The sequence below is a fragment of the Myiozetetes cayanensis genome, unplaced genomic scaffold (genome assembly GCF_022539395.1).
Source record: "Myiozetetes cayanensis isolate MyiCay16 unplaced genomic scaffold, myiCay2020 scf5-8, whole genome shotgun sequence".
Classification (NCBI taxonomy): domain Eukaryota; kingdom Metazoa; phylum Chordata; class Aves; order Passeriformes; family Tyrannidae; genus Myiozetetes; species Myiozetetes cayanensis.
The window spans coordinates 21,589,227-21,617,031 of NW_026087742.1; the positions used below are offsets into that span (position 1 = coordinate 21,589,227).

General features: G+C 39.9%; 1 protein-coding gene across 8 annotated transcripts in view; it reads left to right on the forward strand.

The window, feature by feature from the left end:
* The window catches only part of GRAMD1C (GRAM domain containing 1C), a 53,205-nt gene that overhangs the window by 19,201 nt on the left and 6,199 nt on the right, over positions 1-27,805 (forward strand). For 7 of the 8 annotated variants that reach the window (XR_007630848.1, XM_050331868.1, XM_050331870.1 and 4 more), the window contains 9 exons: positions 2,616-2,719; positions 4,513-4,608; positions 5,800-5,880; positions 11,952-12,070; positions 13,247-13,367; positions 17,273-17,432; positions 24,149-24,295; positions 25,086-25,204; positions 26,295-26,437. Coding sequence is in view for 7 of the 8 variants with exons in the window: in XM_050331868.1 (XP_050187825.1) it covers positions 2,616-2,719; positions 4,513-4,608; positions 5,800-5,880; positions 11,952-12,070; positions 13,247-13,367; positions 17,273-17,432; positions 24,149-24,295; positions 25,086-25,204; positions 26,295-26,437 (1,090 nt within the window). In the remaining variant the exon portion in view is untranslated. The remainder of the gene's footprint in view (positions 1-2,615; positions 2,720-4,512; positions 4,609-5,799; positions 5,881-11,951; positions 12,071-13,246; positions 13,368-17,272; positions 17,433-24,148; positions 24,296-25,085; positions 25,205-26,294; positions 26,438-27,805) is intronic. The other variant, XM_050331869.1, reaches the window with a different exon arrangement.

Below are 27,805 nucleotides of genomic sequence, written 5' to 3' on the forward strand. Positions count from 1 at the left end.
TGTTGGTGGAGGAGGGAATGATTCCGCAGTTGTAATGGTTTGGAGCTTGGATACAAAGTTAAGGGATGTTTCAGAGACCGTGTTAAGTAGGTAGATCTTCCTTAGCAAAAGCTTTCTCCTTGCTCCCTGGAACTAACACCCTTGCCTAGGCGCCTTGATTAATGTGACTTGTGGGACTGGGCGACACAGTGGGTGTTTGTAATTTAAAAGACTTTTTCAGATGAATAGGAGAAGAAAGAAGCTGATGTCAGAAGAATATCAAACTATGGTGCATAACGTCTCAACACAGAGATGTTCCTTCTGAGCTCCAGTTCCCTGATTCACTCCACTGTAGAATCCATAGAAGGCAAACATGTAACCCTATCTCTTTCGAATACAGTGATGCACCTTATTCCCTCCTTTATCACTTGCCTCCATTGTATTTGTTTATCAAATACCCTGTCCAAGGATTAGTGTGTTATTTTTATACAAAAAGTGACATTGTGTCTGTTTAAAATTAATTTCTCGTTTTATGCAACCTTTAGGGAAATTAATACTGTGAGGCTGTCAGTGTACGTTCGCAGAGTGCAAGCAACAGCTCTGAAACAGTTAAATCCCTGTGTCTTTTTTCAGCCTCAGAAGGAGGCAGTTATCCTCTGAAATGCCTTCTGAATTTTTAAAATACTTTAGTGCCCAAAGTAAAACAGAAGAAATGGGTATTACTTCAAAGCACTGTTTTGATGTTTCTCCTTACACTTGATTGATACAGAAAGCCGTGGAGCAATCTCAGAAGCACAGTTTCAAAGAACAGACTGCCTAGGACTTAGAGAAAGATTTAGTAATGGGTTAATCTCAACAATTTAGCACCTGCTCCATCAGAAGCAAAGTCTCTACTTTTATATAATTTTTTTTTTACCCTGTAAAAAGCAGTGCTTCTTTGGAATGACTTTTTGCATCCTCCAAGCAAAGAGCTCTTCCTTTGCTCATGCAGAGAAACTTACTACAGGCTTTACAGTGCTCAGAGAAGCCCCTACTTGCTGCTGTTCATTAAAAGAATTGTAACTGCTCTTGTTCTTAACTTAACTGTTAAAAAAAGGCAACTATTCCACTGTAATGAGCACAGTATACAAAGATTGCAGGAAATATTTTCTTAAAATGAAAGGAATTACTTAGACTTTCTAAATCAGAGTTTAAAGGAATGCTGCTGTAATTTTCCTGAAAATGTTGTTTACAATCAGCATATTTAGTTACTGATTCTGAAAACTTAGAAGGAGAAATCTCTCCCTTTTGTTTTGATATTTTCTTTTGTGTAAGTGGGTCAGATGGGTTTGCTCATCACTTGCCCAGTGATGACCTTTATAGGTCTGAATCCTTCCCATGCAAACTTCTTAGCAATGCTTTCCTCAAGTCCTTAACCTCAAGCTCCTGCTGCCTTCCTCTCTTAGCATTTTGGTATCTGACTTTTTGTCAAACGTGCACTTATGGTTTAGATTTAAGTTTATGTAATTCTGTTTACAGTTATGTCTCCAAGGGCTTGTATAAATGTCTCATTCTTATTGCAAGAAACTTTATTTCCACTTGATCATTTGAGGGGAAAAACGCAAGGGAACTTTAAAAATTATAATAAAAGCTTCTGTAGATGCAGACTTAGCTTGAAGTTAGGATGTTGGGGACTCATGAACCTCTCGATATTTGAACAAGAATTGTATTCATCTTGTAGTACACAAAATCAAAATTCTGGCTAGGACAATACCAGATACGATGCTTTTCAAAATAATAAAGATATTTGATACCTCTGAAGTTAAAATCATTAATATCCTGCATGAATACCTACATTCTATACATAAGGGGTATTTTCTATACATAAGATAGCCTTCTTTAGCTTGGAGCTTCAGGAAGAGGTCTGTCTTAATTATCTAGCAGTAGTACTTCTGAAAATTCCTTTTGTTTGAATCTTCAGGCTCTGAAATAGTGAAAGCTCTCTGAGATTTTTAAAAAGTGCAACCAAATTCTCTGCTCTATTTCTTAATTAGCAGGTATCTGACGATGGGTAATTGCATTCTAGCTGAAACTTCTTTCTCAATAGGGATGTTTCAGTCAGAGACAGTATCATAAAAATGACAGTTTCTGGAAATATCCCCCACCTGAAAAACTGGATAGCCTCGAGATGCCTTTTAGTGCCTCACTCTGCAGATAGGTTTAGCTTGTGATAGGATCTGTTTAGTGGAAAATTATCTTACTACAACATATGAACTACTGTTATGTAGGAGTTGACAGTATAATCTGTTATATTATAAAATGTTTGTGTATTTTGTTTAGGTGCTTTGAAGTTTCAGTAATGAATACTTCTCATGTCGTTCCTGGTCTTGCCTGATACCTCTTCTCTGAAAGCATAGGATAATACACAGAGGGGTTGATATATGGAGTGCTGTCCTTGGAGATATTCCATTAACTCTGGGTGTTCCCAGAACAGTGGTCTGGATGTAACCCAGTACAAGTCTGCCTTTGTAGACTTCTTAGGAGTGAAAGAAATGGCTTTTTATTATGTTGAAATACTCCTATCTCATTCTAGTTAACAAGTCTGGGTCAACTGTGCTGCAGTGAGTGAGTACCTTGCTCTTGCTCTCTCTACACAGATTATGCCTGTGCACTCCAGAAGGATATCCTGCTGCAAGGGCGCTTATATCTCTCTGAAAACTGGCTCTGTTTCCACAGCAACATTTTCCGATGGGAGACCACAGTAAGATCGCTTAGCACTCTTGAATCCCACCTTTTCTTTGTCCTATGCTGTCAGGAGATTGGGGTAGAATCCCTCAAGCAAAGTTTGTCCAGTCAATCTCATACTAGTGACTTTAAGCTGTAAAGAAAGAGCCTGCATCCCTGAGTCAATATGCAGATGCATTGCTCTGTAAAATTAGAACAGCACTGGAGATATCCTAACGCTGAAGTAAGCCTACTCAGTCAATCATTCAGCATAGGAAGTTTAGGAATTATGCAAAAGCTGATCTTTTACATTCCTGGGTGACAATTTGCCTCTCCTTACCAAGGAGAGTTACCCTATAAAGGGATGTAACACATAATCTTCTCCTGTAAAATGAGAAGCATGACACAATGCATGGTGTTGCCCTATTTGAGAACTCTGCAGCATTGAACCTCATTTGATTTAGTCCCACATGTAAATATCGGCATCTAAGAACAGCAAAAGGGAATTGATAAATGATCTCTGCAAGTTCTCATATTGTGGTCTGTAGCTTTTGAACAGTATGGACAAAATTCAGTATTTGTGATATGTTGGCCCTCTATTTCTATAAAAATTAAATAAAAATTTAATGAGTTAAAATTTTTCATTCAAGTAGTTGTTGCATCTGTTGCAGAACTTTCATAAGGCAGTGAATGAGAAAGGGAAGGTAACCTGGCTAGTAGGTGAGGTTGTGTCAAAATGTTGTGTCACAGTATGGTTGTGTCAAAATGTTCTGTGAGCTGTGAGACGCTCATAGCTTAAGTTCTTCTCTTAAATTTAAGTGCTCTGAAATACACAGGACAAACAACAAATAGCTGGTATACTTAGGACAGTGAGGGTATGTAGAAATACTTAACTGAAAACCAAGCTTAATTTCATCAAATGTATTTGATAATTGAATGTTTCTTATTTGAGACTTGAAATAAATTAAAAATAAACCCTTTGAAATTACACCCTTGAACATGTAAACTCTTTTAAGACTGACTTTTCAGCCAAAACAGCATACATCCTGGTATGCTGTGGCTGCCTGTTTAGCAGAGTGGCATCTTCAGTGATAATCTTTAGGCAACCTGAGCTCATCAGCTACAGTGGTTGAGTCTAGTTTGGGGACCTCCTTAGCAGGTTGTGTTGATGAAGAGAGAGAACAAGTGGAGGACCTCCTGCACACAGGGGAAAAAGCAAATCCAGACGTAGGTTCTTCCTTTTCCCAAGCTGAAAGGCAGCACAGCCTTACCTTCAAGGGAAGAGGGTAGGCTGAATGGAAATGCCTTGTTGCAGCCAGTCAGACCATGCTCTTCTAAATTTCAAGTACTAATATACAAGGCAAGCACATCTAAGCAGGAAGATTTTCTTACAGTGTCTGCACTGCAAATAAACCTCTGAAAATGGGATATATTGCACAATTATGCGAGATGACATAGACAAGAGAGATCAGATAATAGACTGTCCTGCTTTATTCTAGCATGCTGATTGAGATTGGCTTTCACATCTGTGGTTTTTATTTGGTTGGGATTGTGAAGTATGGCTGGAGGAGTGGAGAGAAAGAAGAAAGAACCACTTGCTTCTCTAGTCCTAGTATGAAAGGAGATTATTCTTAAGTCACCTTAGCTTCTACTTTGGAATACTTGCTGTTAAGCTTAGCAAGTGAAGACAGTAATTGCCTTTGTGATCTCAAATAAATTGCATCCCAGGGTTTAAGGTTAGTTAACTTTCCTCTTGCATGTTCTTTAACTTCAAATTTTTAGCCTTACCAATTATTTTTTATATGTCTTATTAAATCTGCTTCTGCTTAGATTTCTATTGCCTTGAAGGATATCACTTTCATGACAAAGGAGAAGACTGCTCGGCTCATTCCAAATGCCATACAAATAGCAACAAAAGGAGAGAAGGTGAAAAGTTGTTTTAAAATATATTCTTGTTAAATGATAATGTCTAGGACAGAGCACTTGTTCCAGTTTATATTTGCATAAGTAACTTCCCTGTCAAAGTTTAAGTGTGATTGGGGCTGACTTGGTGATTTGGTCCCTGTGCATATTGGCTTAGTAATTCAACTTTAGTTTGATTGCAGAATCCCTTCATAGTGTTGATGCAGTAACCAGGAAGGAAGAGGCTTTGTCTCACTGACTGAAAGGAAAGCCATTTGAAAACTATAAGTTCAGGGCATAAATTCAGAATGTCCATTCTTGATATCAGAAAAATATCGAAGTCACTGGATTTAAAGTGCCCCCAAAAGAAAACTGCTGAAAATAAAAGGACTGTGGTGTCATGGGTTTTGAGTTATGGAGAAATTTACCCTAGAACATGCAGTTATATGTGCTGGGAAATGAAGTTTGTGAGTGTGTATTTGAAAAACCGAAAAGCACGATGCAGAATTTTCTTATGTGCAACATAGATCTTCTGTAAATGCCTTGAAAATAATAATTCTTGGGTGGATACAGAGAATAGCTTTCCACAGTTAATGTGGAGCTGTTCTTTGTGAAGGAACTGTGATTCTGCATATTTGGCCGTTCCCTCTCAATTTATCCAATATTAACTTTCACCAACAAGGAAGACAGACTTCTTTACTAAAAAATAACTTTCAAATGGGAAAGATTTTAATACTGCAAATGATGCATCTAATTTGATCTCATATTTTAATTATTTTTATTTCACATCATCTCATGTGAAAATGTTAGTAAAAGGAATATGTGGCAAAAGGATGGAAAGAGCTGTGGCCTGTAAGAAACAGGCATATTAATGAATCTCTGATTTGCTTCACCTCCTATGTGGAAGTGGGAAACAGATTTAAGTGTGTAATTAGTTGAGAAAGAGCTCTTCCTTCATGCCAAGGGTAGTCAGATGCCCAGAAGAGCAAGTGTCTTTATATACTGTGTGGGCATTGGGGATCTGATTCTTACTTACTGAAAGTGATAAAAAGTGTGGAGTGTAAGGAATACACCCCAGATTTCCTGAATGTGAAAAGTGGCATGCTGTTGCTGAAAACCTATTACGATATTCAAGATACAAGGAAGCATTCTGGCATTCTTGAAAGTACCTACAAATGAGCTTTTTTTTTTTTTTTCACCTTGTTTTTCCTGCAGTTTTTCTTCACATCATTCAGTGCAAGAGACAGAAGCTACCTCAGTATCTTCCGTTTGTGGCAGAATGTGCTGCTGGATAAGGTGAGTTTGTACCTGTCAGTAACTTTTTCTAATGTGGGCAGATGTGTCTTTGGAGGATAAGAGACTTGAAGTTAGCTTTTCCGTTCTGACTCAGAATTCTAATCTGATGTTCTCCTTTTTTTCCCTATACTTTACATCCCAGATAAAATTCTCATCCTTTCCTTCCCATACTGCCACTTAAACTCTGCTGTTGATGGAGTGTATAGGTTGCATGCTTCTCTTCACTACCAGCTCAAGCATATGTTACTAAATTACTATGCACTTACTTTACATTTTCTATGATTAATTTGTAATCCAAAAGCAAGAGGCTTTCTCAGTGAAAACTTTTAAAGAGAAGGGCCTAAAATCTCCTTCTCAATTAAGTCAGCTGAACCTTTGCCATCCTTTTCATTACAACTCCCCTGACCTTGAATGAATGCAACAAAGGCAGGCTGTATGATACGAAAGTGTATTTTGGCAACCTATGCGGGTCAATTTGATTTATATTGCAATTTGTGGATACTTAAGCTAATCTTCTTTCTAAAAATGGACTGACACTTTTGCAGAATGTCACTGTAAGAAAGATAATTTTTGTGAACCAATTTCTTCCTGTTTATGGCTCTCATTGTTTAGATATTTTAACACAGTTGCATTTGCACACTGAAATATCCACATATAACTGTGCTACAATGGCTCCCAAAGGCTTAAAGCTGTTGGACTACTTTTAGGTTGTAGCTACCTTTTTTTTTTTTTTTTTTTTTTAGGTTAATTTTAGGGCAGACTAAAGACACTTTCAGTCAAACAAAAACTGAAAATAATAAGGAAGTGCGATTTAAGGCAAAGCTAATGTTTCCTGCTACTCTCTTTTCCCTCAAATAAAATATTATTTAACTGTAACATCATAACCATCTTGTCTTGAATCCAGCCACAATGTACTGTGTCATATTTTAACTGGAATGTGCAGCTGGAAGTAACCCTGCTTTCTTCTATTATGCAGTTTCAGGAATAGCAATTACCTTATTTGGTTGATTAGTTTGTCATGCTGGAGGGTGAATGTATGGACATTCAGGTGCACAAATCTACCCAAGGGGCTGGAACAGATGAACAAGCTTTGTGCTGTTCAGTATTAGTTTTCCTTGTGTGTTTCCACTCTGTGACACTGAAATGAGTGTCACATAAGGAATGACTTTTCACTTCAGAGCACTAACTGAAGGATAGATAAGAAAGCAGGAGGCATGGACTGCATGTAAGATGAGATGTATTAAGTCAGCAGTTTTTAGGCATCGGTGCATTTGAGTAGCTTGGGAACTATCCTTATTCCTTCTATCAAATCTTGCTGTTAGCTTGCTTGCATCCTCACTGAAGTATGTTAAAAGGTAAGTCTGTTGTGAGGTTTTCTGCATGGGGGTTCTTGGTTGTGATATGGAACATTGCCATGAGGTAGATGAAGGGCTTTTTAATGGAGTATGTTTGGAACTAGTTACTGAAGCAGGATTTCTGTTAGGTTGAGCTCCTACTTCTGCAATGTAGTAATGACTTCTGATTCTTTGCTAGAATGTGTTTGAGTCACCTGTCAGCCTACTTTAAGATTCTTTACTAGATCGAGCTATAGGAGGGCACTGTGGAGTTGAAAGTAGAAACTGAAGTTGCTAGAGCTGGATCCACTGATTCCACTACAGTGACAGCTGTCTACTGAACGGCTGCCCTTGGTACATCCAAGCAGTTTTACTGCTTTCTCCTCACCACCCCATGGCAGGGACAACATACATTTGAAAAATGTCTCATGCGTCTGAGGCCCTGGCATGTTAAATTGTGAAATAAAGTAATTCTGTTGTAATCAGAAGTATAACTCTGTAGCTGTCACAGTGCTGGTTTGCGCCACCTGATGGTGAATAATCCCCAATTTCCAGGATTTGGATCCAGGGGACTGGAATTGTATTTGCTTCAAATCATGTCTATGCTGAGGTAATTTTCAGTCACTGGCCTCTTCAAGACTTCCTGGGCATAGATTTCCTGTTATGAGGTCTCACCTCTGAAGAGTGACCTGTCTGCTTTACCTGATACACCTGAAGCTTTCACCACCTGCAGAACTTCTCAGTGGGGTCAGCATGCCCTTTCCCAGATCTCCATCTTGTGGCCGTTCTGCCTTGTACCTCTTTAAGTATTGCATGTCCTAGGTGGTTGAACAAGTAGTCCTTTGTTAAGTCTGCCTTTCTTCTAGAAGTAGCTTGCACTGTGCAAGAAAAACATCAAACGTGCTATTCTGTGCCTAAACTTATCCATCCAGATGCTCTTCCCCAACTTTGCATCACTGTTCTGACAGGACTCCTAGTCCTCTATCTGAGTCGTAATTCTCTAGCTCATAACTTCTCCTTTACACCTTGCTCAGAATACAGTACTGTGCATCTTGTGCCTTTATGGGAATCAGTGGGTACCTTCCTCTTAAGATGGTTCTTTCTTAGGCTTTTTATGCTTTAAATATTCATGTAAAGATTTTTTTTTTCTTTCAAGCCAAATTCTACCTTTTGTTGTTGGGTTTTTTTTTTCTCCATCCCTATTTCAAAATGTGTGCAGAGTGAGTCTCTTAGGCTTTTACCTTGCCATTGTTTTTTAAATGATCCAGCATCATGGAAAATAAGGAATCATTAATGCAGGTCTGGAAGAGACATGACACCAGTGTTGATAAAACAGATAGCTGCTTCCATATCCACTGCAGCTTTCAATAATACATCGGTTTATAAAATCAGCTGAAAATCCTGTTTTGCAATAGGCTTTCCAGATTGGTAAAACAAGTTTACTATGGCTGCTATTGACAGTTAGAGCAATGCCATTTATACCTTTGCTTTATTTTCCTAAAGCTTGTGGGTGTCAAATATCCCTCCAGTTTAAGGGAGAAGGAACAAATTAAAATATAATTAGACAGGTCATTCAAATCCCAAACAAACACAGCACTCCTTATTTCTAATGGAACAAGATCTTAACTTAATCGGTCTCAATTCCCATGAGTCCTCTTCCTTAGAGTTGGATTTACTTTCCTATTGTTCTTTGTATGCTATGCTGGGTAGAGATTTGCACCTGTCTCCAGAGACATTGTAGCAGGTAAGTCTAGAGGTGTGAGAAGGGACCAGAATTTCTGATCAATTGGGCTTCTTGTGGCAGACATCTTCCAGGACAACACTTCTGCCTTCTTCAGCAGCTTCTCAGGGAACGTTGAGAAAAGAGAGGTTTATTTGCACCTTTGTGTGCAACAGGGGTTATTTTAGAGATCAAAGAGGGCTTGGTTTGATTCTGACCTTCATGTTTGGGCAGTTAAAGAGCAAGCTTGCTGTTTTCCTCCCCTGTTCTGCAAACAAGCAGTCAGACAGTTCTGTAGCAGAGTCACCTGGCAGGAGTGTGGTGTATGGTGGGCTGTCTCTTGAGACAGTCTGTATGGCATGTCTTGTTCTTATTTCTGCATTTGTCGATAGGGGGTAAAAATCAGCAGCTTTGCTTCTGTCAGTGGTATTCTGTAGTATTGCTTGTGCCATGACACTGCTTTGTTGAGTGTGAAGCAAGGTATTGATGTTTTATGCTGCAGCTGAAAAGACAAAATTGTATTGCAGCTGCTTCTTGTAGCCTTTGTGTTTGTACACAAAGAGAACTGAGGAAGAACCCTGCATAGACCATCACCTTGAATGGGTAATTCATGTTTAGATTCAGCCTTTCAAGCTTCAGAGCTTCTCTAAACCATCCTTTCAGAAGCAGAAGTCTGACCCAGAAAATTTATGCCCTTCTTTGCTTTCAGAACTGATCCTTTCTGATAAAATAAAGCAAGTCTGGTTTGATCTTGGGTTGTGACCATTAAGAACTTATTATATCTGCTGAGCTAGGAATAATTGGGCAGAGCACAAGAATCCTGTTTTAGAAGCAGAAGTTGGTAGCATTGACTTTACAAAACCACAGGAAACAGCTTTATAGATTCCTAAAATGCATAGCTGAAAAGCTTCTCTGCTTTCCTCAAACTATTGAGCTCACTGTTCAAGGGCAGTCTGATTTGCCCATAGAGTGCTGCGGAACATGCCAGTGAATTTAATTGATGACATTAACTATTTCCTAGTTATTTCCTTATGACTGGAAATAAAAACACTGGCAGTATTGGGCTATGGAAGTGGAAGCTTTTCCCCCTGTCCTTTGATTTCTGGTTGAAAGGTGCGTGCTGTCTAGAGATACCTCAGTCATATTCTGAAATTTTTTTGTAATATATTTGAAATATTTTTGTAATGCTTGCACCTGTTCTTGACCACTTAATGAAAGCAACTGTAGGTAGTTGTTTATGGTTATGAATTTATTGCTCTAAAAGACAACATGCCTGCTGAAAGTAAGGCAGCTGTATGTTGATGCACGTGTTTTTAGCAGAGCATTGCTCTGTAGAGCAAACCCCCGTGGCGGAAGGAGGCTGGCAGTAGCCGCTATGACCCTTGCTTTACGGCTGTGTGTTTTGTGTTTTAATGTTTACTTTGCCCTCGGTAGGATTAAATACCTTGAAACTGATCTCTGCCAATAGCGTGCTTGTGCCAGCTGCTTTCTGAAAAGCCTGAAACCCTGTTGTGCTGGAAAACACACGAGGGAAAATCCCCTCCTGATCTCCCGAACCGGGCTTGCCCCGGTCCTCGCACGCTTCGCTGAGGTTCGGCGGGAGATGCGATGCAGCGCGGGGGTCCCGCAGCGGGGGCGCGGGGGCGGCGGGACCGCGATGGAGCTCCGGGTCCCGCCCCGGGCCGGCGGGAGCAGCCGGGGAAGGCGCTGCCCCGGCCCCGCTCCGGGAGCGGGGGCGGCCCCGGTGCCGCCGCCCAGCAGGAAGTGGGAGCGCGGCGGCTCCCGGCGGGAGCGGGGCTGTGCCGGCAGCGGCGCTGCCCAAGGGAAGCGCCAGGTTGGTGTCGGTGCGGGACACGGCGGGGGGAAGAGCCGCGGGGCCGCGCATTTACATTCCTGCCCGGGGGTCAGCTCCTTCGTGTCTGTCTAAAATTGCAGGTAGTGTAACACTCTACAGGTGAAGCAAGGAGGTGGAGAGGATCATTTAAAAGCCCTTTAAATAATGCATGGATATTTAATGTCATCATTTCATGCAAATAGTAAGCAGTACTTGTGTTACTGCCTCATTAGCACAGTCCTGTTCCCTTGATCAATATGGATTGTGGCCGAGGCACACTTTCCAGTGTGGTGTCTCTGTTTTTTAAGATTGCTAGTATTGCTCTCTGAGCTCTGCTAAATACCAGAACCTTATTTCCTTTCTTTCTTTCTCTCTCTCTTTTTTTTTTCCCTTCTTCTCCCTATACCCTTTTACAGCTGAGGTGGACTTTGAAACTTGTTGCTTACTTTGCAGAAATGAATGTGTCATACTGCTTTCACTTCCAAACTTTGGATCTAAAAGAACTGTTCCAGTAGCTATGGGAATTCATGGAGCAGGGCAGAGATACTGTAGAGAAAGAGAAGATAGCTAGTAGTGAGTCAAGGTCATCCTGAACAAAATCAACTGTTTTTCATAAAGAGGCTGCTGGTGGTCCCAAGTGAGGACCTCCTGTCCCACCTTGGCAAAGTGGGCAGTTGGCTGACGTGGACACCACTGTAATGACTGAAACAGAAGCCTCTCACAATTTGTAAAGTACTCTGAACATCCTCAGGAAACAGGCAGGTTAAGTTAAGGTCTGTTAACAGGCAGGTCTGTTAAGCAGTTTGTCTGGGATCAAAGAGGGAGTCCTTGACTGTCTAGTAGTTACTAATCTTGTGCTGTACCAAGTGAAATTCAAGAGGGGAGGTACCTTGAAGGTGTCTGTGAAATTGTTGGTGACACACAAAGAAGCAAGTAGTGGCTACAAGTGTTGTGTTTTCTTCAAATGACAGTCTTATGTCTGATTGAACAGTGGTCGGTTGGGAATATGGAGTAGACAGGAGTACAGTTGCCCAAAATGCTGAAATCCAATCTTGGAATGTGATACCTAAATGCTTTCAGTCCTTTTCAGAATTGAGGTTAAAGGCTGTGGCGTAATTCAGACTTGTTGCTTTTTTACCTCCAGTCCCATACTGTGGTTCTTGACTAGCTCGCTTTCTTTCAGAGGCTAACCAAGCAGGAATTCTGGCAGCTGGTACACCAGAGCTATGGCTCTGAGCTGGGTCTGAACAGTGAGGAGATGGAGAGCTTCCACTCATCGTCTGAGGACAACGGGCAGTCTCGGTAAGGAGAGGCTATAAAGCCTATTGAAACACTTGGGGAGAAGCACTGTCCTCTTTCGTAGAAGATCTTTTGCCAAAGTACTGCTGTAGCCTTACCAGAAAGGTTGAACCTGTAGTAAAAGGAGGCAAAAATCTGACCTGCATAGACTGAGCATGCATAAAAACTTAACTGTGTTCGTCTTCTAAAATACTGAGAGCGCAGCGGAGGCCCCATAAGGAGGGAGGTAGGAAGACCTTGTTCTCTCTGGATCTGCTTGGGCAGATAGCAGCATAGGACAGCTGAAATACCAACTTTTTTCATAGTGGTGTCTAGTCAGGACCTCTTTACCATTGTGCAATATGGAAAGGCTGAATGAAATGGAGCTATATGATTTTCAGATACTTTTTTCCCTCCTCTATTGAGACTGAAACACTTGTTTTGCTTTGCTCTCCTGATGTCTGTGGTCTTAGCTGAATATTGTATTGTCCTTAGCTTGAATTAGGAAACTGGAATAATAGTAAATATAATGAGATGGAATAATTGTAGTAACAATGTGGATTTTTAAAGACTTGTCTTCATATTTTTAAATATGAATTAAAATATGAATTAAGTTATGAACCGCCAGTGTCAATTAATAACAGCACTTTATGCAAATAAGTATGATTCTACAAAACTGATCAATGTAACTTGTCTCTTTTCAATTCTGCGTTATCTGAGTATGTTTGTTTAGAAAAATTTATGTTCATTGCAAGCTTTAAAAGATGTCCTATTGAATATTTTCTGGTTGTTTTTCTTGGTTTGTTTGTTTGTTGGCTGTAAAAAAAGGCACAACTCTGCAGCTCTGGGATAAGGGATGCAGTAAAAAAACTATTTTATCACACTTGGTTAAAACATTTTTCTTTCCAAATTTGTTCTAAGCTCTCTCTGTTTCATCTTTCTGTGCAGCACTCACTTTCTCTGTGATTCGCCAGTGCCTGGTTTTATTAACTTTATGATCAGAAGCTGAATCTTCTGAGAGGTAGCTAGGATGAGGAAAATGGTTTGAGAGATTAATGAGCTGTATGTAGGGAGAAAGGAGTTGGTAGTTTGTAATGTTAGCTTAACAGCCATGGTTTGAATGCAAAAATCACGCATAAGCTTTCTCAGATTTTTCAGCACTTATATCTCCAAAGATTCTTTCCTTTTTGCTTTGGACAGATCCAGCATTTGTGATGATTCTGGAGAAAGGGATGAAAAACTACCTAAAATGATCAGTTTAGTTCGTGAACCCACACTTCAAGCAGAAGGAGAGTCACTCAACACACACACGTTGCCAGGAGTAAGTGCTGACACAGCTTTTCCTGTTATTTGTAACTGATAGGCATATATGCTTGTGTATCTGTAAGCATAGGAGGCATGGGGATTGTAACTTTAGAAGCCTTTGAGAATTCAAGAATGTTTCTTTAATTTGAAAATGAACAAAATTCTGTATAAGAGAACATTGTTGGTGTGAGTTTCAGCATTGTCCTGTCACTAATTCACTCCATAACCTGGCTGGAACACTGAAGCTTATACCCTGGTCTGTTTTTTCTGTTTCCTTTAAAAAGAAAATTACCTGGATTTTTTTATCTACCTCCCTAGGGACCATATGTGTTCTTATCCAAGTGCTTTATGAAAGTAACACCTTTTTCTCTTCCAGTACTTTCTTACTTGTGGTGTTTGTCATTTAAAAAGATATCTCTCCTGTACATAAGGTTTATTAGAGGGGAAGAAGGTTTTTTTCCTTGCCTTCAAAGGTCAGTTAGTCTGCTGTTGTGAACATGTGACACCTATTTTATTGAAATTTGTGGAAATGTTTTAGAAGAAAGGGGGAAAGCCCCGCACTTGCTATTATAAAGATGAGTTTTACTGTAAGTCCTTGGGTTAGTAGAACAGAAGAAGCATGAATGTTTCACTCATGTTGTATGAATTTGTGAATGTATTTGGCTGTTTGGAATGGCAGGTGCATTAGTAGCAGTATCTGAGAGGGGTACAGTGTCCAGCGTAGTTACAGGGACTCCTGTGTGTAGTTGTTGTCCTAAAAGGTTACAGACGTTTTCTCTTGGTTATTAGATATCCAAAAGATCTTTAAACAGCAAATGAATCACTAAAGCATTATTTTTTTATAAGCTTCGCTAAGGTTGGGTACTGAATTGCTGGTTTTGCTTTGGGAAATTTGGGGAAGGAAGAAGGGAGATGATTTTAATGGTTTTTACTGCCATATAAATCTGGCTTTTATCACTCGCTAAAACTGATCTGGAGGTTAAGTAGGCTTTAAATAGTTTTGCCACAATCCAAGTTAATGGCTAGAGACTCATATCCAGCAAACAATACTGATGTTTGTCAAATGTTAAAAGCTTAGTTAATTGCATGATGGGTATCCTTCACTGAAATCTTGGCAATATAGGACATTTTTGGAAGTAGGGGAAGCCTGAGAGGACTGTGGATGCTGCTGGAATTTTTGATTTTTAGCATAACTAAAAATCTACACAGGTAGCCTTGGTTTAGACTTGTAAGTCTTATTTGCACGAGAACAAGCCATTTAAAAATAATTGCTACGTTTGGAAAAGAAGCCACACCCAGAAATGTCTCCTGTGAGTGCTAAATCTGATTGGGCTGCTTGGTAAGGAGGAATGCCTGGGGATTTGGTCTGTAAGCAAGGAAAAATGGCCAGGATTCTCCCTTGAATAAACTGCCTTTAAAAAGTCTTTTAATTATAATGTAAAAGTGCAATCTTGATAAATGTGTAACTAAACTCTTTAGTTTACTGTTTCAGGGTAACTAAAACGCCTAATGATTGTGTTCAGCTCTATGTGTCACTTGGCATTTCTCAAGAATGTCAACACTGTCTCCACAGCACCAGGATTACAGCATATTTTGTAGAACCACAAGAGCAATAGGAGGAGGCAGTAGCGCTTAGAATGTATTTATCAAAAACCATTGCAATGATGACACAAAGCACAGTTAATCACCTTCCAAAGACTGGAGGGAAATAGGCTTAACCTCCCCTTTACTGCTCTGATAGACAAAGCAAGTCCCAAAGCCCTCTTCAGTGGAAAATCTGAGTTCTCTGTACTACTTGGCCCGTCTTGGAAAAAATGTTGTTAATGGCTGTCTATAGTTGATTGAAGAAACTCTGTATGGAACATCAGTCATGGCTCATCTGCTTCTCCTAGTACATCTTAATGTGGGCACCACCTTATTGCCTGTGTTTACAACCATCGTCTTCCCTCTGCCCCTTGTAGGGAGACCTTCTAGTCCCAGAGCTTGCTGTTCACAGGCTAAAAACCAGAAAAGCCTTAGCACAGATTTTAGCAGTACTGGACTAGCTCAAGAGATAAATGTACATAGGGAAGAAATTACACATCTTTAATTCCAGAGACAGATCTAAAAATCATTACTCTTTACTGTAAAGAAACCCCCACCAAACCAACCCAATACCCTAACATCCAAAACCCTAAGAAAATAGTGTTTAAGGTAATCAGTAATTCCAAAAGCCTCAGCATGAATGTCCTCTTCTTTGACATCATGAAAGGCTTTTTTGTTGGAGCTATTGCTTGTCTTCTGACTTGAGCCTGACTTCCCTGCTCTGCTCATAGCATAGTAGGCTGCTCTTATGCTGCTAGTGGGAGCTCCACTTGTTCACCAGATCCCTAATTGACATAAAAGTGCTATGAGAGTTCCTTGGATTTGTGCTGAATCTGTTGTCAAGTTTTAGACTCTTCTATCACCACTAGCTCCTTTTTGACTTTCATCTATATTGATAAAGTATTTTGACATAAAAATATTAGTTCTGTCCTAGATTCTGTTGTTTGACTGAGTATAACTACAGGCATGGTAGCTCCTTTCAATAGCAGCATTTGTTAATTGATCTGCTTTTCTGATTCAGTTTTCCTTTTTTTTTCTTTTCTTTGATTTTAACCTTGAAAGAAGTATTTTTGTCTGCTTATACTGCAGTCAGATTCATGCCTGTTTTCCACCCACCCACCTTTTGCTAATGGCCTTTAGTTGCACAAAAAAAAGTAAATGGTTTTTATTTTGAAAAAAGCCAAGAAATATGGGAAGTACATGATGACTGTTCAAACAACGGATGCTTTTCCCTTCTTGAGTCAGTGCTGAATAATTTTTAGGGGATAATGGTATTGCAGACAAATCAGAACTACTCAGTTGAGGAGGCCTGATCATGTTCACTGTGGTCCCAGTATTGCTGCATGTGGAGGCTGTACTGTTGTTGATCCCAGGTGTTCCACAGGGGCTTTGTGGGGAGCTTTAGAATTAAAACTATGATTCAAAGCTGGTAGATTAGCTTTTTGGTTGGCATTCATTTTGAGATACAAGAAGTAAATCTGCAATCAAATTGTATGGACAAGGTTTGTGTAAGTGTGCAATGGCACGTCTGCGTAGCCAACAGTTATTACAGCTTAGGGTAAAGAGCTGCATCGTGGATTCAGTGACTGATATTCTGGGGGATTTGGAGATGGCAAATGATACTCCATTGCTCTATTTCTGAGCAGTAACATTTTATAGGTAGGATGGCTCTAGACAGTATTTTAAAAGATTTTGGGTTTTTTGGTTTTGGTTTTGTTGGTTTTTTTTTTGTCGAAGGGTAAAGGAGTCCTGTGAAATAAGAACCTTTCAAAGATGTAATTGGGATAATCTAATCTTACTGAAAGCGGAAGGCACTGCCTGTGTTTCATTGTGCTTCCCCTCCAGAGTGTTGGACCCTTGTTAAACTGGCAGGAAAAAAAAAAGAAATTTATCAATACAAAGTAAATCTGTGTTAGGTTAATGAATTTATATTATATATAATATATAATTTATATTTGTGTTGATATAGGGAAGGGGACCAAACTGTGCAGGTGGGTGCCAGGGGACTGGATGGGGTGAAAACTGTCCCTTTTTAGGCACCTCATACAAGGTGCCTAAACCAGCAGCGCATACAAGTAAGACTGTTCCTTTTTACCAGGATTTAGTGAAAGATTTAAATAAAGAGGAAGGGAGGTTGCCTGGGGTAGAGGAACAGGGGAGAAATTAGTGCTTAACTGTGCTGTGATCAAGTAGATAGAACTTGTGGCTTCCTTTGTATGGCTGTCTTCTTTGAAAGTAACTTTCTTTTTGGGTTTTGGTATGGGCTTTTTTTTTTTTTTTTTTTTTAATGGTCTGTGGTTACTGATTTTTTTTTTTTTGTCCTCTGTGTGTTTTCAGGTGGAGGACTCCCCAGCTGAGAAGCAAATAAAGAGCCCTCTTCCATCTTCAGAAAGAAAACCTGTTAAGCTAGTCAGGAGCAGGTCTTTAGAAAAGTCCTTGGACCTTAATGAGAATGAAAATCTTCCAGAGAAAAGCAGTGCCTCAGATAGTGAAGAAGGTAAATCTTATAACAATTGGGATCTGTAAGACAACCTGACTTTAGTTTTCCATCTCACTTGTGGAGCAAGTTAGAGAACTTTCTGACCTTATGAAACTTGTTTGCTTATTTGTTTCACAGAATTGCAGCAAAAACATCTTTGTATCTTAGTGTTTGGGGAGAAAAAAATGTTACTGGGTGTTTAGAATGAAAACAAACTGTGGTTTTGATTTTTCTCTCTTGGTGGATAGAGAGTTGCTAACAGCTTAAACTAAAAAGTATTTATTGACAATGAAGTGGTATTAGTTTACTTTTTATGTTCTCATGGATATTTAAAAGATTTTTGTTTTGTTTTGTTTGCACTTCTTGGAAACTGAGGGAAAACATTTCAGGCATAACAGTTCTTAAGTTTCTGAAAATCTCCCCCATCCCTCTTCTTTACACTTATGCTTTCTGAAGGCTTATGGGCTTCAGTGTTACTGATGGAGTAAACTGAGGAACTCACTGAAAGTCCAAGCAAGACAACGTCCCAGCTTTCAGGGGAATATGTGCATGTTCTGAATGGGATCTGAAGATGAAAACTTAATGAAAACCTTAATGAATATCTTGGAGCAGATTACACTTTCTGTACCAACAATTAGTATCTTAATGGATCCTAATATACCATCCTCAGAACTCATACCTCATTACCCAGTACAAGATGAGAAGAAACTTGGATACCACAGTAGTACAGAGACTGTAACTTGACTGTTACGTGTTTCTTTTGATCTTCTCACCATAGGAGTGAAACTGTAGTAGTATCTCGCATAATAGTTTTGGGAAAAGAATTTTTGCTATGTCCTTGGGAGAGAGGCTGGAGCATGGTTTCTACCTGGGCTGCGTGATAGTGAGACTTGTGCTGAGGTCCCACAGTAGCCCCTTGCAAGTTCTCACTTTCTAAGGAGAGCTTTTCACTTACTATGGGGAACTTTTCTGTGCCACAGGGCTCTGGTTGTTCAAGCAGATCACTGAAGTTGTGGTGGATGTTCTGTTAAATACCTGAATCTCGGACTCTGTAAATGCCTTTAAAGCAAAGTGTGTAAAACCTGTACTGGTTCCAAGGTTATGTGGTGGTGTGCAAATGAAATACGGAAAAGCTCAACAGTAGCAGTGTGCTCAGTAGAAGCTGAATATTTCTTTTGTATGTGAAGAGAACTTAATTTCATCACTTGTTGGCAGGAATAGAACAGTTCAATTAATTGAGGATGATTCTTAATTTCTGAGAAATTTTGTATCTTATCCTTTCAGAGTTGACAACTGAAGTTGTTTGCAGGGGTCTTTATGTTGGGATCATTGAGGAGTCCAGGAAAGGTTTCGAAGTTATGGGTTGAATTGGCTGCCTGCAAATAATGATTTTTGCCTGGGGATATACTTTATATTCAGCTAATTTTCCTTTGCTCACCATACTCCTTCTGTTTGCTTGAGTTCAGATTCAACTTGATGCTTGTCAGGTTTTATCATTTTTGTGAATATACCTAATTGAACAGGATGCTGTTTATGCCATACTCCTACACACTTAACAAGCTTCACAAATTAATTTACTCCTTCACAGGTGTATCTTTGAGAGCAGCAGAAAGTTTTGGCCTTTGGATGTTTTAGATATCTTGCAGTTTTCCTGTCTTCTTAGTACCGCATCTCTCTTCTGTCTCTGGATTTTATTTTTTATGGGAAAGGTCTCCAGTGGAACTGACTGAAAAACAGTCCTGTTGTCTTTCATGCTGCTAGCTGCCTGAATGATAACAGTACTGATACTCCCTGTCATCCCTGCATTAGTGATGTTGAATAAATAGAACATATTAAAGTGGAGATGTCTCTTTAATAAAAAGACAACTGACTTCATGCTGCTTTTCTCCCTCCCCCAAGACTAGTCTTTTATTCAGAGCAGGATTTTCTAGACTCACAACATTAATCTTTTCTCTCAGGTTCTTCATGCTTAGAATTTTTTTCTTCTGTTTCTGTCTGTTTTCTGTTGCAGTTGCCCCATACCCTTACAAGGTGAATTCCTTCACGCAAACGAAACTAGCTTTCCTACATGGCAAAGGTTTACCCATGCGATTAATTTCTCTTGTGTCCTCTGGTTCATACTCAGGCTGCCCATGGAGGTGTCCTGGCAAATAAGGTGAGGGGCAAGCTCAAGACTCTTGTTCTTCCCAACACTAGCTCCCTTGTCCTAAGCAGTTCTCACACTCGTTACTTGGGAGAAGTGGGGTGTGCATCCCGCTAGGCACCACTGGCCTATGGACCTGCATCTTGGTGCTTTTGTCTGGTTTCATAAATTGGAGTATAAATTCTTGAGCCATGACAAACTTTTGGCTAAGCTAAAAATTAGTATCTGTGGTCTTAATTGTACATGTTAGTAAACAAATTTTAGTTCAAGCATGGAATACGTGTTTCCGAAACAGGGCTGAGATTTTTTTAAATTTTCTCTAATGACTCTTTTGTACGCAAGGTGGGTATTTTTGGTTTTTTTCCCTTTCTTTCATTGGCAATGTTCAGCTGCATGAAATATTTTCCCTTTCTTTCATTGGCAATGTTCAGCTGCATGAAATACTTCAAAGAAAAAAGGGAAAGCAGGAAATTGGAAAACAATGTTTTATGTTGGAAAACTTCATATAGGGGCATAATAAATTTCTGATCTCCTTGCATAACTTGACAGACTTACTGTGTTTTTTCTATTTGTACTAATAACCACCTTAAATGTGTGGTCTGCAGGAGAGTGTAACTGCCTGCATTGTGGTGCTGTGAGATGGGTACAGCAGTGGCATGACCTTTCTTGCAGACAGGGATATATGGGGCATAGTATTTGAAATACAGGATGGTTGAAATTGATTCAGCCTTGCGTTGGTTTCCCCCCACCTCAAGATATGAAATTTTGGATACACAGTGCATGTAAGGAAGAGTAGCCCTGTTATCTTGTTGGCATTTTAATCAAAATACTGAAAGGACATATTTTTTGAATATGTGTCTATATCTATCTATCTGTCTACCCAGCTGGTTTGGGGATTATATGTTTGAGTTGCGTAAAGGCAAAAGGCATAAGATTGGGGTTTTCTTATCTTGTGAACTGGAAAAAGCTAGCACTGAGACAGTTCTTACTCAGTACCTCCCCAAGTTAATTTTGTACTTAGTCTTTTTAAGTATAGGAGAGTTCTCTGAAAATGGTTAATTCTGCTGATACAGTCTTTAAATAGATGATGTCTGGAACATGTTCACTTCTAGCAATTGCATTTATTAACTTGATTTCAGGTGTATCTGCTTAAAGGCTCCTTCCTGTATATGTTCTTCATGCAGTGTGCATTTTTTTCCCTCCATCCCCAGTGGTACAGAAATGCTGAACAGTGCCAAGATTTGCATACTTTTTTTTTTTTTTTTTTAACCCTGATCCTCCCCTAACTCTGTGGAGTGGAGAAGTCAGTCTTCTTATTAATTTGTTTGGTAGCCTCTGCTCTTAGCAGTTCACCTTTCTTAACTTGCTTGTGATGTGTGTTTAGCTTTCAGCAGTTAGTTGTTGATGACCACTTCCCCCGCACCACCGTTTTCTGTCTCTCTTCTTGTACTGCAGATGTTTTTAAACCTCTGCAATCACTGCTGTATAATGGTATTATATTCAAACATTATTTCATAGCTTGCCTTGCAGTGATGAAAATGACCTTATAAAGTGCAAGGCAATAGAGGGGGAGGGAACAGACTTGCTATCTTCAGGCTGAACCAGGACACTCTGGGTAATATATTTACTTCTGGATTTTTGGGTCCCTATGGATTCTTACCTAAAGTCAGAATAACCTCATGTTCTTTTATCAGACAGCTCCAATTCAGCTATAAATGTATTCAGGCTAAGAGAGTTAGTGTTGATAATTGCATGCTGCTGAGGGGTTAGAACAGCATTAAGAGGGAAGGAGTTAGACTGATATCTCTATACCTGTACAAAGTATTTTGTTCATAAAAAATATTTGTAAGCCAGTCTTAGGTCAAATGCATGATGTTACTCTAGTATAGAGATAAATAAAGGCAGATACAAATTTACCTGTGTGAGTATAAACAAACAAAACAGTAGACAAACGTGCTTCTTTATTTGTAGCAGAGGTAAGTGGTTAAAGCTGTCTATTTGAATTGCAAGCATATAAATTGTACATTTATTCTTGGCTATGCTACTGGCTGTGCTTGCTGCTTTGTCTAGGATTTCTACAGATAAATTTTGAGAAACCTGAGTGAAAGTGGAACTCAGAGCAGTATTTATACATACGTGCACCTTCCAGACCCATCATATAAAAGATTTCCAGGCTTTCTGGAGAGCAGCTGTTTGAGTGCTAACATCTAAAGTAGCTGATGGGCCTTGATATATAAAACCAGTTTCAGATTGGAGTTTCTGAAAATGCTGCTTTATGTGCTAACAACATTTTTAAATTTTTTTCTTTCTTTGTTCTAAGAACTGAGAGGGATTAAGGTAAAAATGTATTTCTTGATAGACACTGTGATGCACTTGGTACTTCATTAACTATTCCTTGTTAAAGACATGACTAGAGAGAAATAGAGTGTAGGTAAATCAACTAACAGGATTGTTTAGATCTCCTTGTGCTCTTGCTTAAGACTCACTAGAAGGAGGACAGGCTTCATGGACAAAGCATAGAATAGCTCAGTAGCAAAGTCTGCACCCTAAGGTATTAATGCATGGGCTTTGTGCGTATCAAAATCTCTGTGGCTTACCAAATTACCTTGCATAAGCAGAAAAATATTAGCTGTCCTCGGGCATTTCAGGTGATTGTGAAGTTGTGCTGTTTAGCTAAGGCCCACTGGGGCAGAGGTAACTTATATTATCATGTATTTGCTAAGACATATTCAAACAGCTGACAAAGCTTATCTGATGCATGGTGACTTGATCATGTGTCTGGGCCTTTGTATTTTTGGTTTTTAAGTGGTAGCAGATTCCTTGGGCATGTCAAGGTCCAGCTGAGTAATGCCCAGCTGGAGTAACCAGGTTTGAATTACCTGCTATCTGACTGCACGCATGTTAGCTGATGCACAGTAGGCAAAGGGGATGTCAACACCAATATCTGAAGCTTCCTGTCTGCTTAGTGAAAGAGAGGAAGTGGTAGGTGTATTCTGAAAGGAGAGGTCTGTAATGTTCATCTTGTTAACTGAGGTCAAATTTACAGTTCACTTGGCCTGCATTTTGTTAGAGTTAGATTTGGCTGGGAGAGGAAATATAGTGAGCATAAGCTGAAAACTCAGGCAGAATTTCTGGCTTCCCACAGAATGTTTCAGCACAGCAGAATTTGTATTCTGCACATAATAACTGCGTATTGACTGGTTAAATAGGCCTCTTGAAATGTGTGTTTGCTTTCTGTCCCATCTTCTAATTGTGTAGAATTACAATTGCATAAGCAGAACATGGCACGGGAAGGAAGTCAATCTCTTGTGCAAGCACAAAAATATGGCACTCATGCTTCACTTTTGGGGTCCTACATTGAAACCTGATTAGATCAAAAAGAACTTTTTTTGAGGCAGATGTGTAATGGGGATTTTTAGCAGGCTAGAAGCAGCACTGGAGAGGAATTCTACTCAGTCAGAATTGGGTTTCGGTGGGGACTGCTGTGGTGTTTAGCTGCTTCATTTGCGTTTATCAATCCTGACTTCTACCAAGCAGTAATGTTTTAAGTGTTGTAACTGTAGCTTGTAGGCAGTATGTGAACTATAGCTGGATATTCAGGCTACCTTTGTGTTGGTGGCTGGCACTGACCTTTCATAGCTCTGAGTGCTCATTTGTATCAGTTGAAAGGTTAGGCATCCTGACTGTCTGTCTGCTGCAAGATTTGCTTTCGGGCTTTTTTTTTTGTTTGTTTTTTTGTTTTGTTTTAATAATGTGTGTGTTTCGAGGGGGGGTGGGGCCTGTTTGGTTTTGGTAATTCTGTATAAGCAGATTGAGTTGGGGTTGGCCCAGGAGACTGCTTGCCCTCCAGGATTATAATTCTGTCCCTTATCTCTTGCAAGAGTGGCTGAGACAACCACAAAGCTGAGTCATGCCAGCAACCACCAAGAAGCAGAAATAGCAAAGATCAGTACTGCAGCCACACAACACCACTGGGGTGCTTGGTGGCTTTGAAATGGGTGATGCAATTGAGCCCCTTGGTGCATTTTTGGGACTGCAGAATGGAGCCGGGTACCTCCTGTGTTCCTGTTAAATAGGTATGGAGGGAGGAAGGGTTTGAGGAACTGGTTGTGAGTCTTAGGCTGTGGACACTACCAGCATTACAAATGTTGAAAGCAGAATTCTGAAACTAGCCACAACTAAGAAGAAAACTGTTATGGTTTCATTTTCCTGCTTGCTTGTCCTTTGTACAACAGGCACACGTATTAATAAAGATTATGTTAACTTTTTCTTTCCCCAGTGTTTCTTGTAGGATTAGTAGAATACTGAAGGCAAAACTAAGGAGATGGGACCTCTTGATGCTGATTTATGAATTTGCACAGGGAAATGGTGGGGGTGGTGGTAGTGGTGTGTGTTTGAAAATCAGCTCTGGACTTTGTTCCTTAAGGCAACCAACCTACGAAATCACGTGCCACTATCATTACTGGGTTTCTGAGAGTGAGAAACAAATGTTGATGCAAGCTCGGGAAGGATTTGAGCTGTAATAAAGCTTAGAATAATATGAAAGTGCTTCATAATACTGTTCTTAACCTGATCTCTCTGCCTTTCTTAGCAGTGAAGGAGACAGTCTCTGAGAATGAACTCTATGGGAGACTTTTTATAAACAGAGTTTTCCACATCACTGCAGACAAGATGTTTGAAATCCTTTTCACCAATTCTCACTTCATGCAGAGGTTTCTCAATTCCAGGAGTATAGTAGGTAATAAACTCTTCTGCCTTCTATGTTACAAACTACCCTGAAAATTTTGACCGTTAAGAATTGCTAAATAGGGCTAAGTTGAATTTTAAATTTGTTCTTGCTTTAAAAGAATTTTGAAGCTTTGAAGTTTCACTATGAGAGAGGATATTTAAAGCTAGACTGTTGCTCCCATAGATATGTAGATCAGTCATATTTTGGAGTAAAAACCTTATTTCAATGTACCTTAATGCAAAACTGCACCTTAACGGCTGAATTTTGGGTCGGCTATTAAGTTGATGCATTCTGTGGGGTATTTCTCGTTACATTGTGTCCCAGAAATAGTGAAATTTGTATGGCTAGCACAATGATTGCATCCTCTTAAATGATACTCAAAGGCTTTAATTTTCTAGATGAGTAAGTTTTATTCACTGAGATCATAAGAACAGAAAATTAAGTCAAAAAGGGTAATATTTATTCAGTGTCAGCTTGGAAGGCGAAGTGGCAAAAGCGTTTGATAATGCTAAGTGAATCAACTTTAAGCAGATGGGAAATTACATATTTTCATTTAATTGCATATACTTTTCTATACCTTCAAGTCTCTTCGAGTAGACTCAGGTTCAGCTACTTAGTGCTTTCCCTTTGTTCATCAGTGAGCTACAATTTCCCCTTTCCTGAAGAAAACCACAACTATTTGGAACCAGTTTTCTGTCTTTCTCCCCACTGCTGTTCTTGAGCTGTTAAGATGTGACTGGGCAGAGATAATGCCTTTTAGGTAACTTGTATATGAGATTTTGCATAACTTCTCATCTAGATGCTGTATCAACCCCTTGGAATAGAGATTCCAATGGCAATCAGTTGAGGACTTTGACGTACACTGTAACCATTAACAATCCACTTTGTGGGAAGTTCACAACTGCAACTGAAAAGCAGGTACTGTGTGTATGTGTGTGTCTGTCTGGTGCCCTTTAAAGCAAGGGAGAGGTCAGCTCTATGGTCTGTCAGAGTTCTGACCACAGATTAAAGTTCAGTGAGCTGAATGGGCATCTGTGGTTTAAATGTGGTATCTCTAAGGGTGGCTTGCAGCCCCTCTCAACATTAGTGAGCAAATGGTCATGAAATTAGAGAGCAGATTTCTACCTTTGCAGATGGCTGTAAACTCCCACAGAGTTTGTGGGGAAAAGTATTAACGCCTCTTAGGAATTGGGGGATCAAAAAAATGCAAGTAAATGCTTTCAGTGTTCATTTCTGGGATTCCCAGTACGAGAGGTGAAGAGTGAAAGGGCCACTAAGATGATGAAGGGACTGGAGCATCTCATAAGAGAAACAACTGAGAGCTGGGAATATTCAGGTGGAGAAGAGAAGGCTTGAGGGATCTTACAATGTAAAGAAGTATCTGGAGAGAGGTGCAAAGAAGTCTGAGCCAGGCTTTCACCACCACCAGAGGCCACAGCTTTCAGTGGTGCCCAGTGACAGGATCAAGGTGATGGATACAAACTGAAACACAGGTGATTCCTTCTGAATATCAGGAAACACTTTTTTTTTCCTGTGAGGGTGCATGAGTAGTGGAACAGGTTGTCCACAAAGGTTGTGGCATTCCTTCCTTGGAGATACTGGAAAACTACCTGGACATGGTCCTGGGCAACTTGCTCTAGATGGCCCTGCCTGGGAACAGTTTCTGGACAAGATGACCACCAGAGATGCTTTCCAATCTCAACCATTCTGAAATTCTGCTTTGGGAAAGGTGCAGGTCTCAACAGAAGAGCTGTGGTAACGAGTCAGTGGCCAGCCTTGCATCTGGTACTTGAAGTGGCAGTGGAGGAGTATTGCTGCTGCCTAGGCTGGTTCTAGCAGGAGGCATCTTCTCTTTCCTCATCTCATCTATATTTGACACTCTTAACTGATTTTTATGGTGGTTCTTCAGGCTTCCTTGATCATCTAGCCTAAGGAACTCAGGCTGAAAGAGGGAAAAAAATTGTGTACCATGAATATACCTTCTAATTTTTACTTTCTTTTATGATAGATCCTGCATAAGCAGAGCCAGAAAGGTCAGTCTTACCAGGTGGATGCTGAGGTACTGACCCATGATGTCCCCTACCACGATTATTTCTACACTGTGAACAGATACTGTATCAGCCGCACGTCCAGTCACAAGTGTCGATTGCGGTGAGCCTGGGTGGGGCACAGTGGGAGGGGAGAAACCAAGGCACAGGTCTTACAGGTTGGTGATGCGTGCTTATTAAAAAAATCTGCCTACCAGCAGCATAGAGATTGTCGGTTTCTCTTGAAGTTGGAGATATCTTCTGAAACATAAGCTTGGTTTATTCCTTGTCACATGTATGCTGTATTTGGATCTCATTAATGCAGTGAGAAATGAACTCGTGTTGACTCTGAGGTACAGAACTCGTCTCCAGCTGGGTTCTGACCAGCCGTGGGTTTTGGAGTGCAGCTGTGTGAGTGGGATCCGTTGGAACAAATGGAGATGTTTTATTACAGAGTTTCCTAGATATCCTTGCTAAGGGCCTGCAGAGGAGGGTGGTTTCACCAAAAGGTGTAGGAAAGATGGAACATACTCAGCTTTCCTGGGAGGGTACTCAACTAAACTATACCTAGATAGGAGAGTTCCTCTCTCATTTGTTGAAAACATTTGAAGTGATCAAGTTCCATGTTCAGTGCATTTGCATGGCTCTCTGACTATGTAATCCTTGGTAGTTCTTGTGCAGTCATTAGTAAGACCTTGTATCTCAAACTTCAGCAGGAAAGGTAAGCAAGCCTGGATTCTGTTCTGGCTTATTTCAGGCTATAAAAGTACTGAAGACTCCCCCTCCACTGGGAGGAGGATGGAAGAAAAGTCCTTGAACTACTGTTCTGGATGATTTTTTTTTTTAGTGAATCACTTCCTCTTTGAGAGCTAGATTTGTTTTATCTGAGGCACATGACAACCCTAGGGTAAGAGTAAAAACCTAGGTTTCAATATGGTGCACAGAGCAGGCATGTATAGAATGGAAGGCACATGGTGATATTACAGCTAGCCTTATTATACTGTGTTTAAAATGGCTCAAAAACTCTATTTGAAAGATTTTATTCTGTTAGACTAGAAATGCAGTGGGCTTACATTGATTTGGAAGATTATTTGAAAAGTTGAAAAAAGTGTATTCTAGGATGGTCAGTGTTCTTCACTGAAACTGAAGTCACAGGCTATATTTTTGTCCTTTATGGAGAGCTTTGGGATTCACTCAGTTGCTAGAAGCATCCTTCTGAAGGATTCTGCTCTGGTTCATTTTTATTGTGGAAGTGTTATTGATTAACTTGACCTGGGGAATGGAAGCCAGGAATGCCCTTTCCCCTCTGTCATGCTCACAGAAAGACAGATTTTAATTTCTGTCTACTCAGGGTGGGGTCTGAGCACTTGATGTGTGAGTGGTGATAATGAATTTTACTTGCTGCTTTTGAAGTGCCCATGCAATATATAATAATATATATATATATTTAAAATAATTTCAGATCATGAAGTCCTGATTTTTACTTTGTATG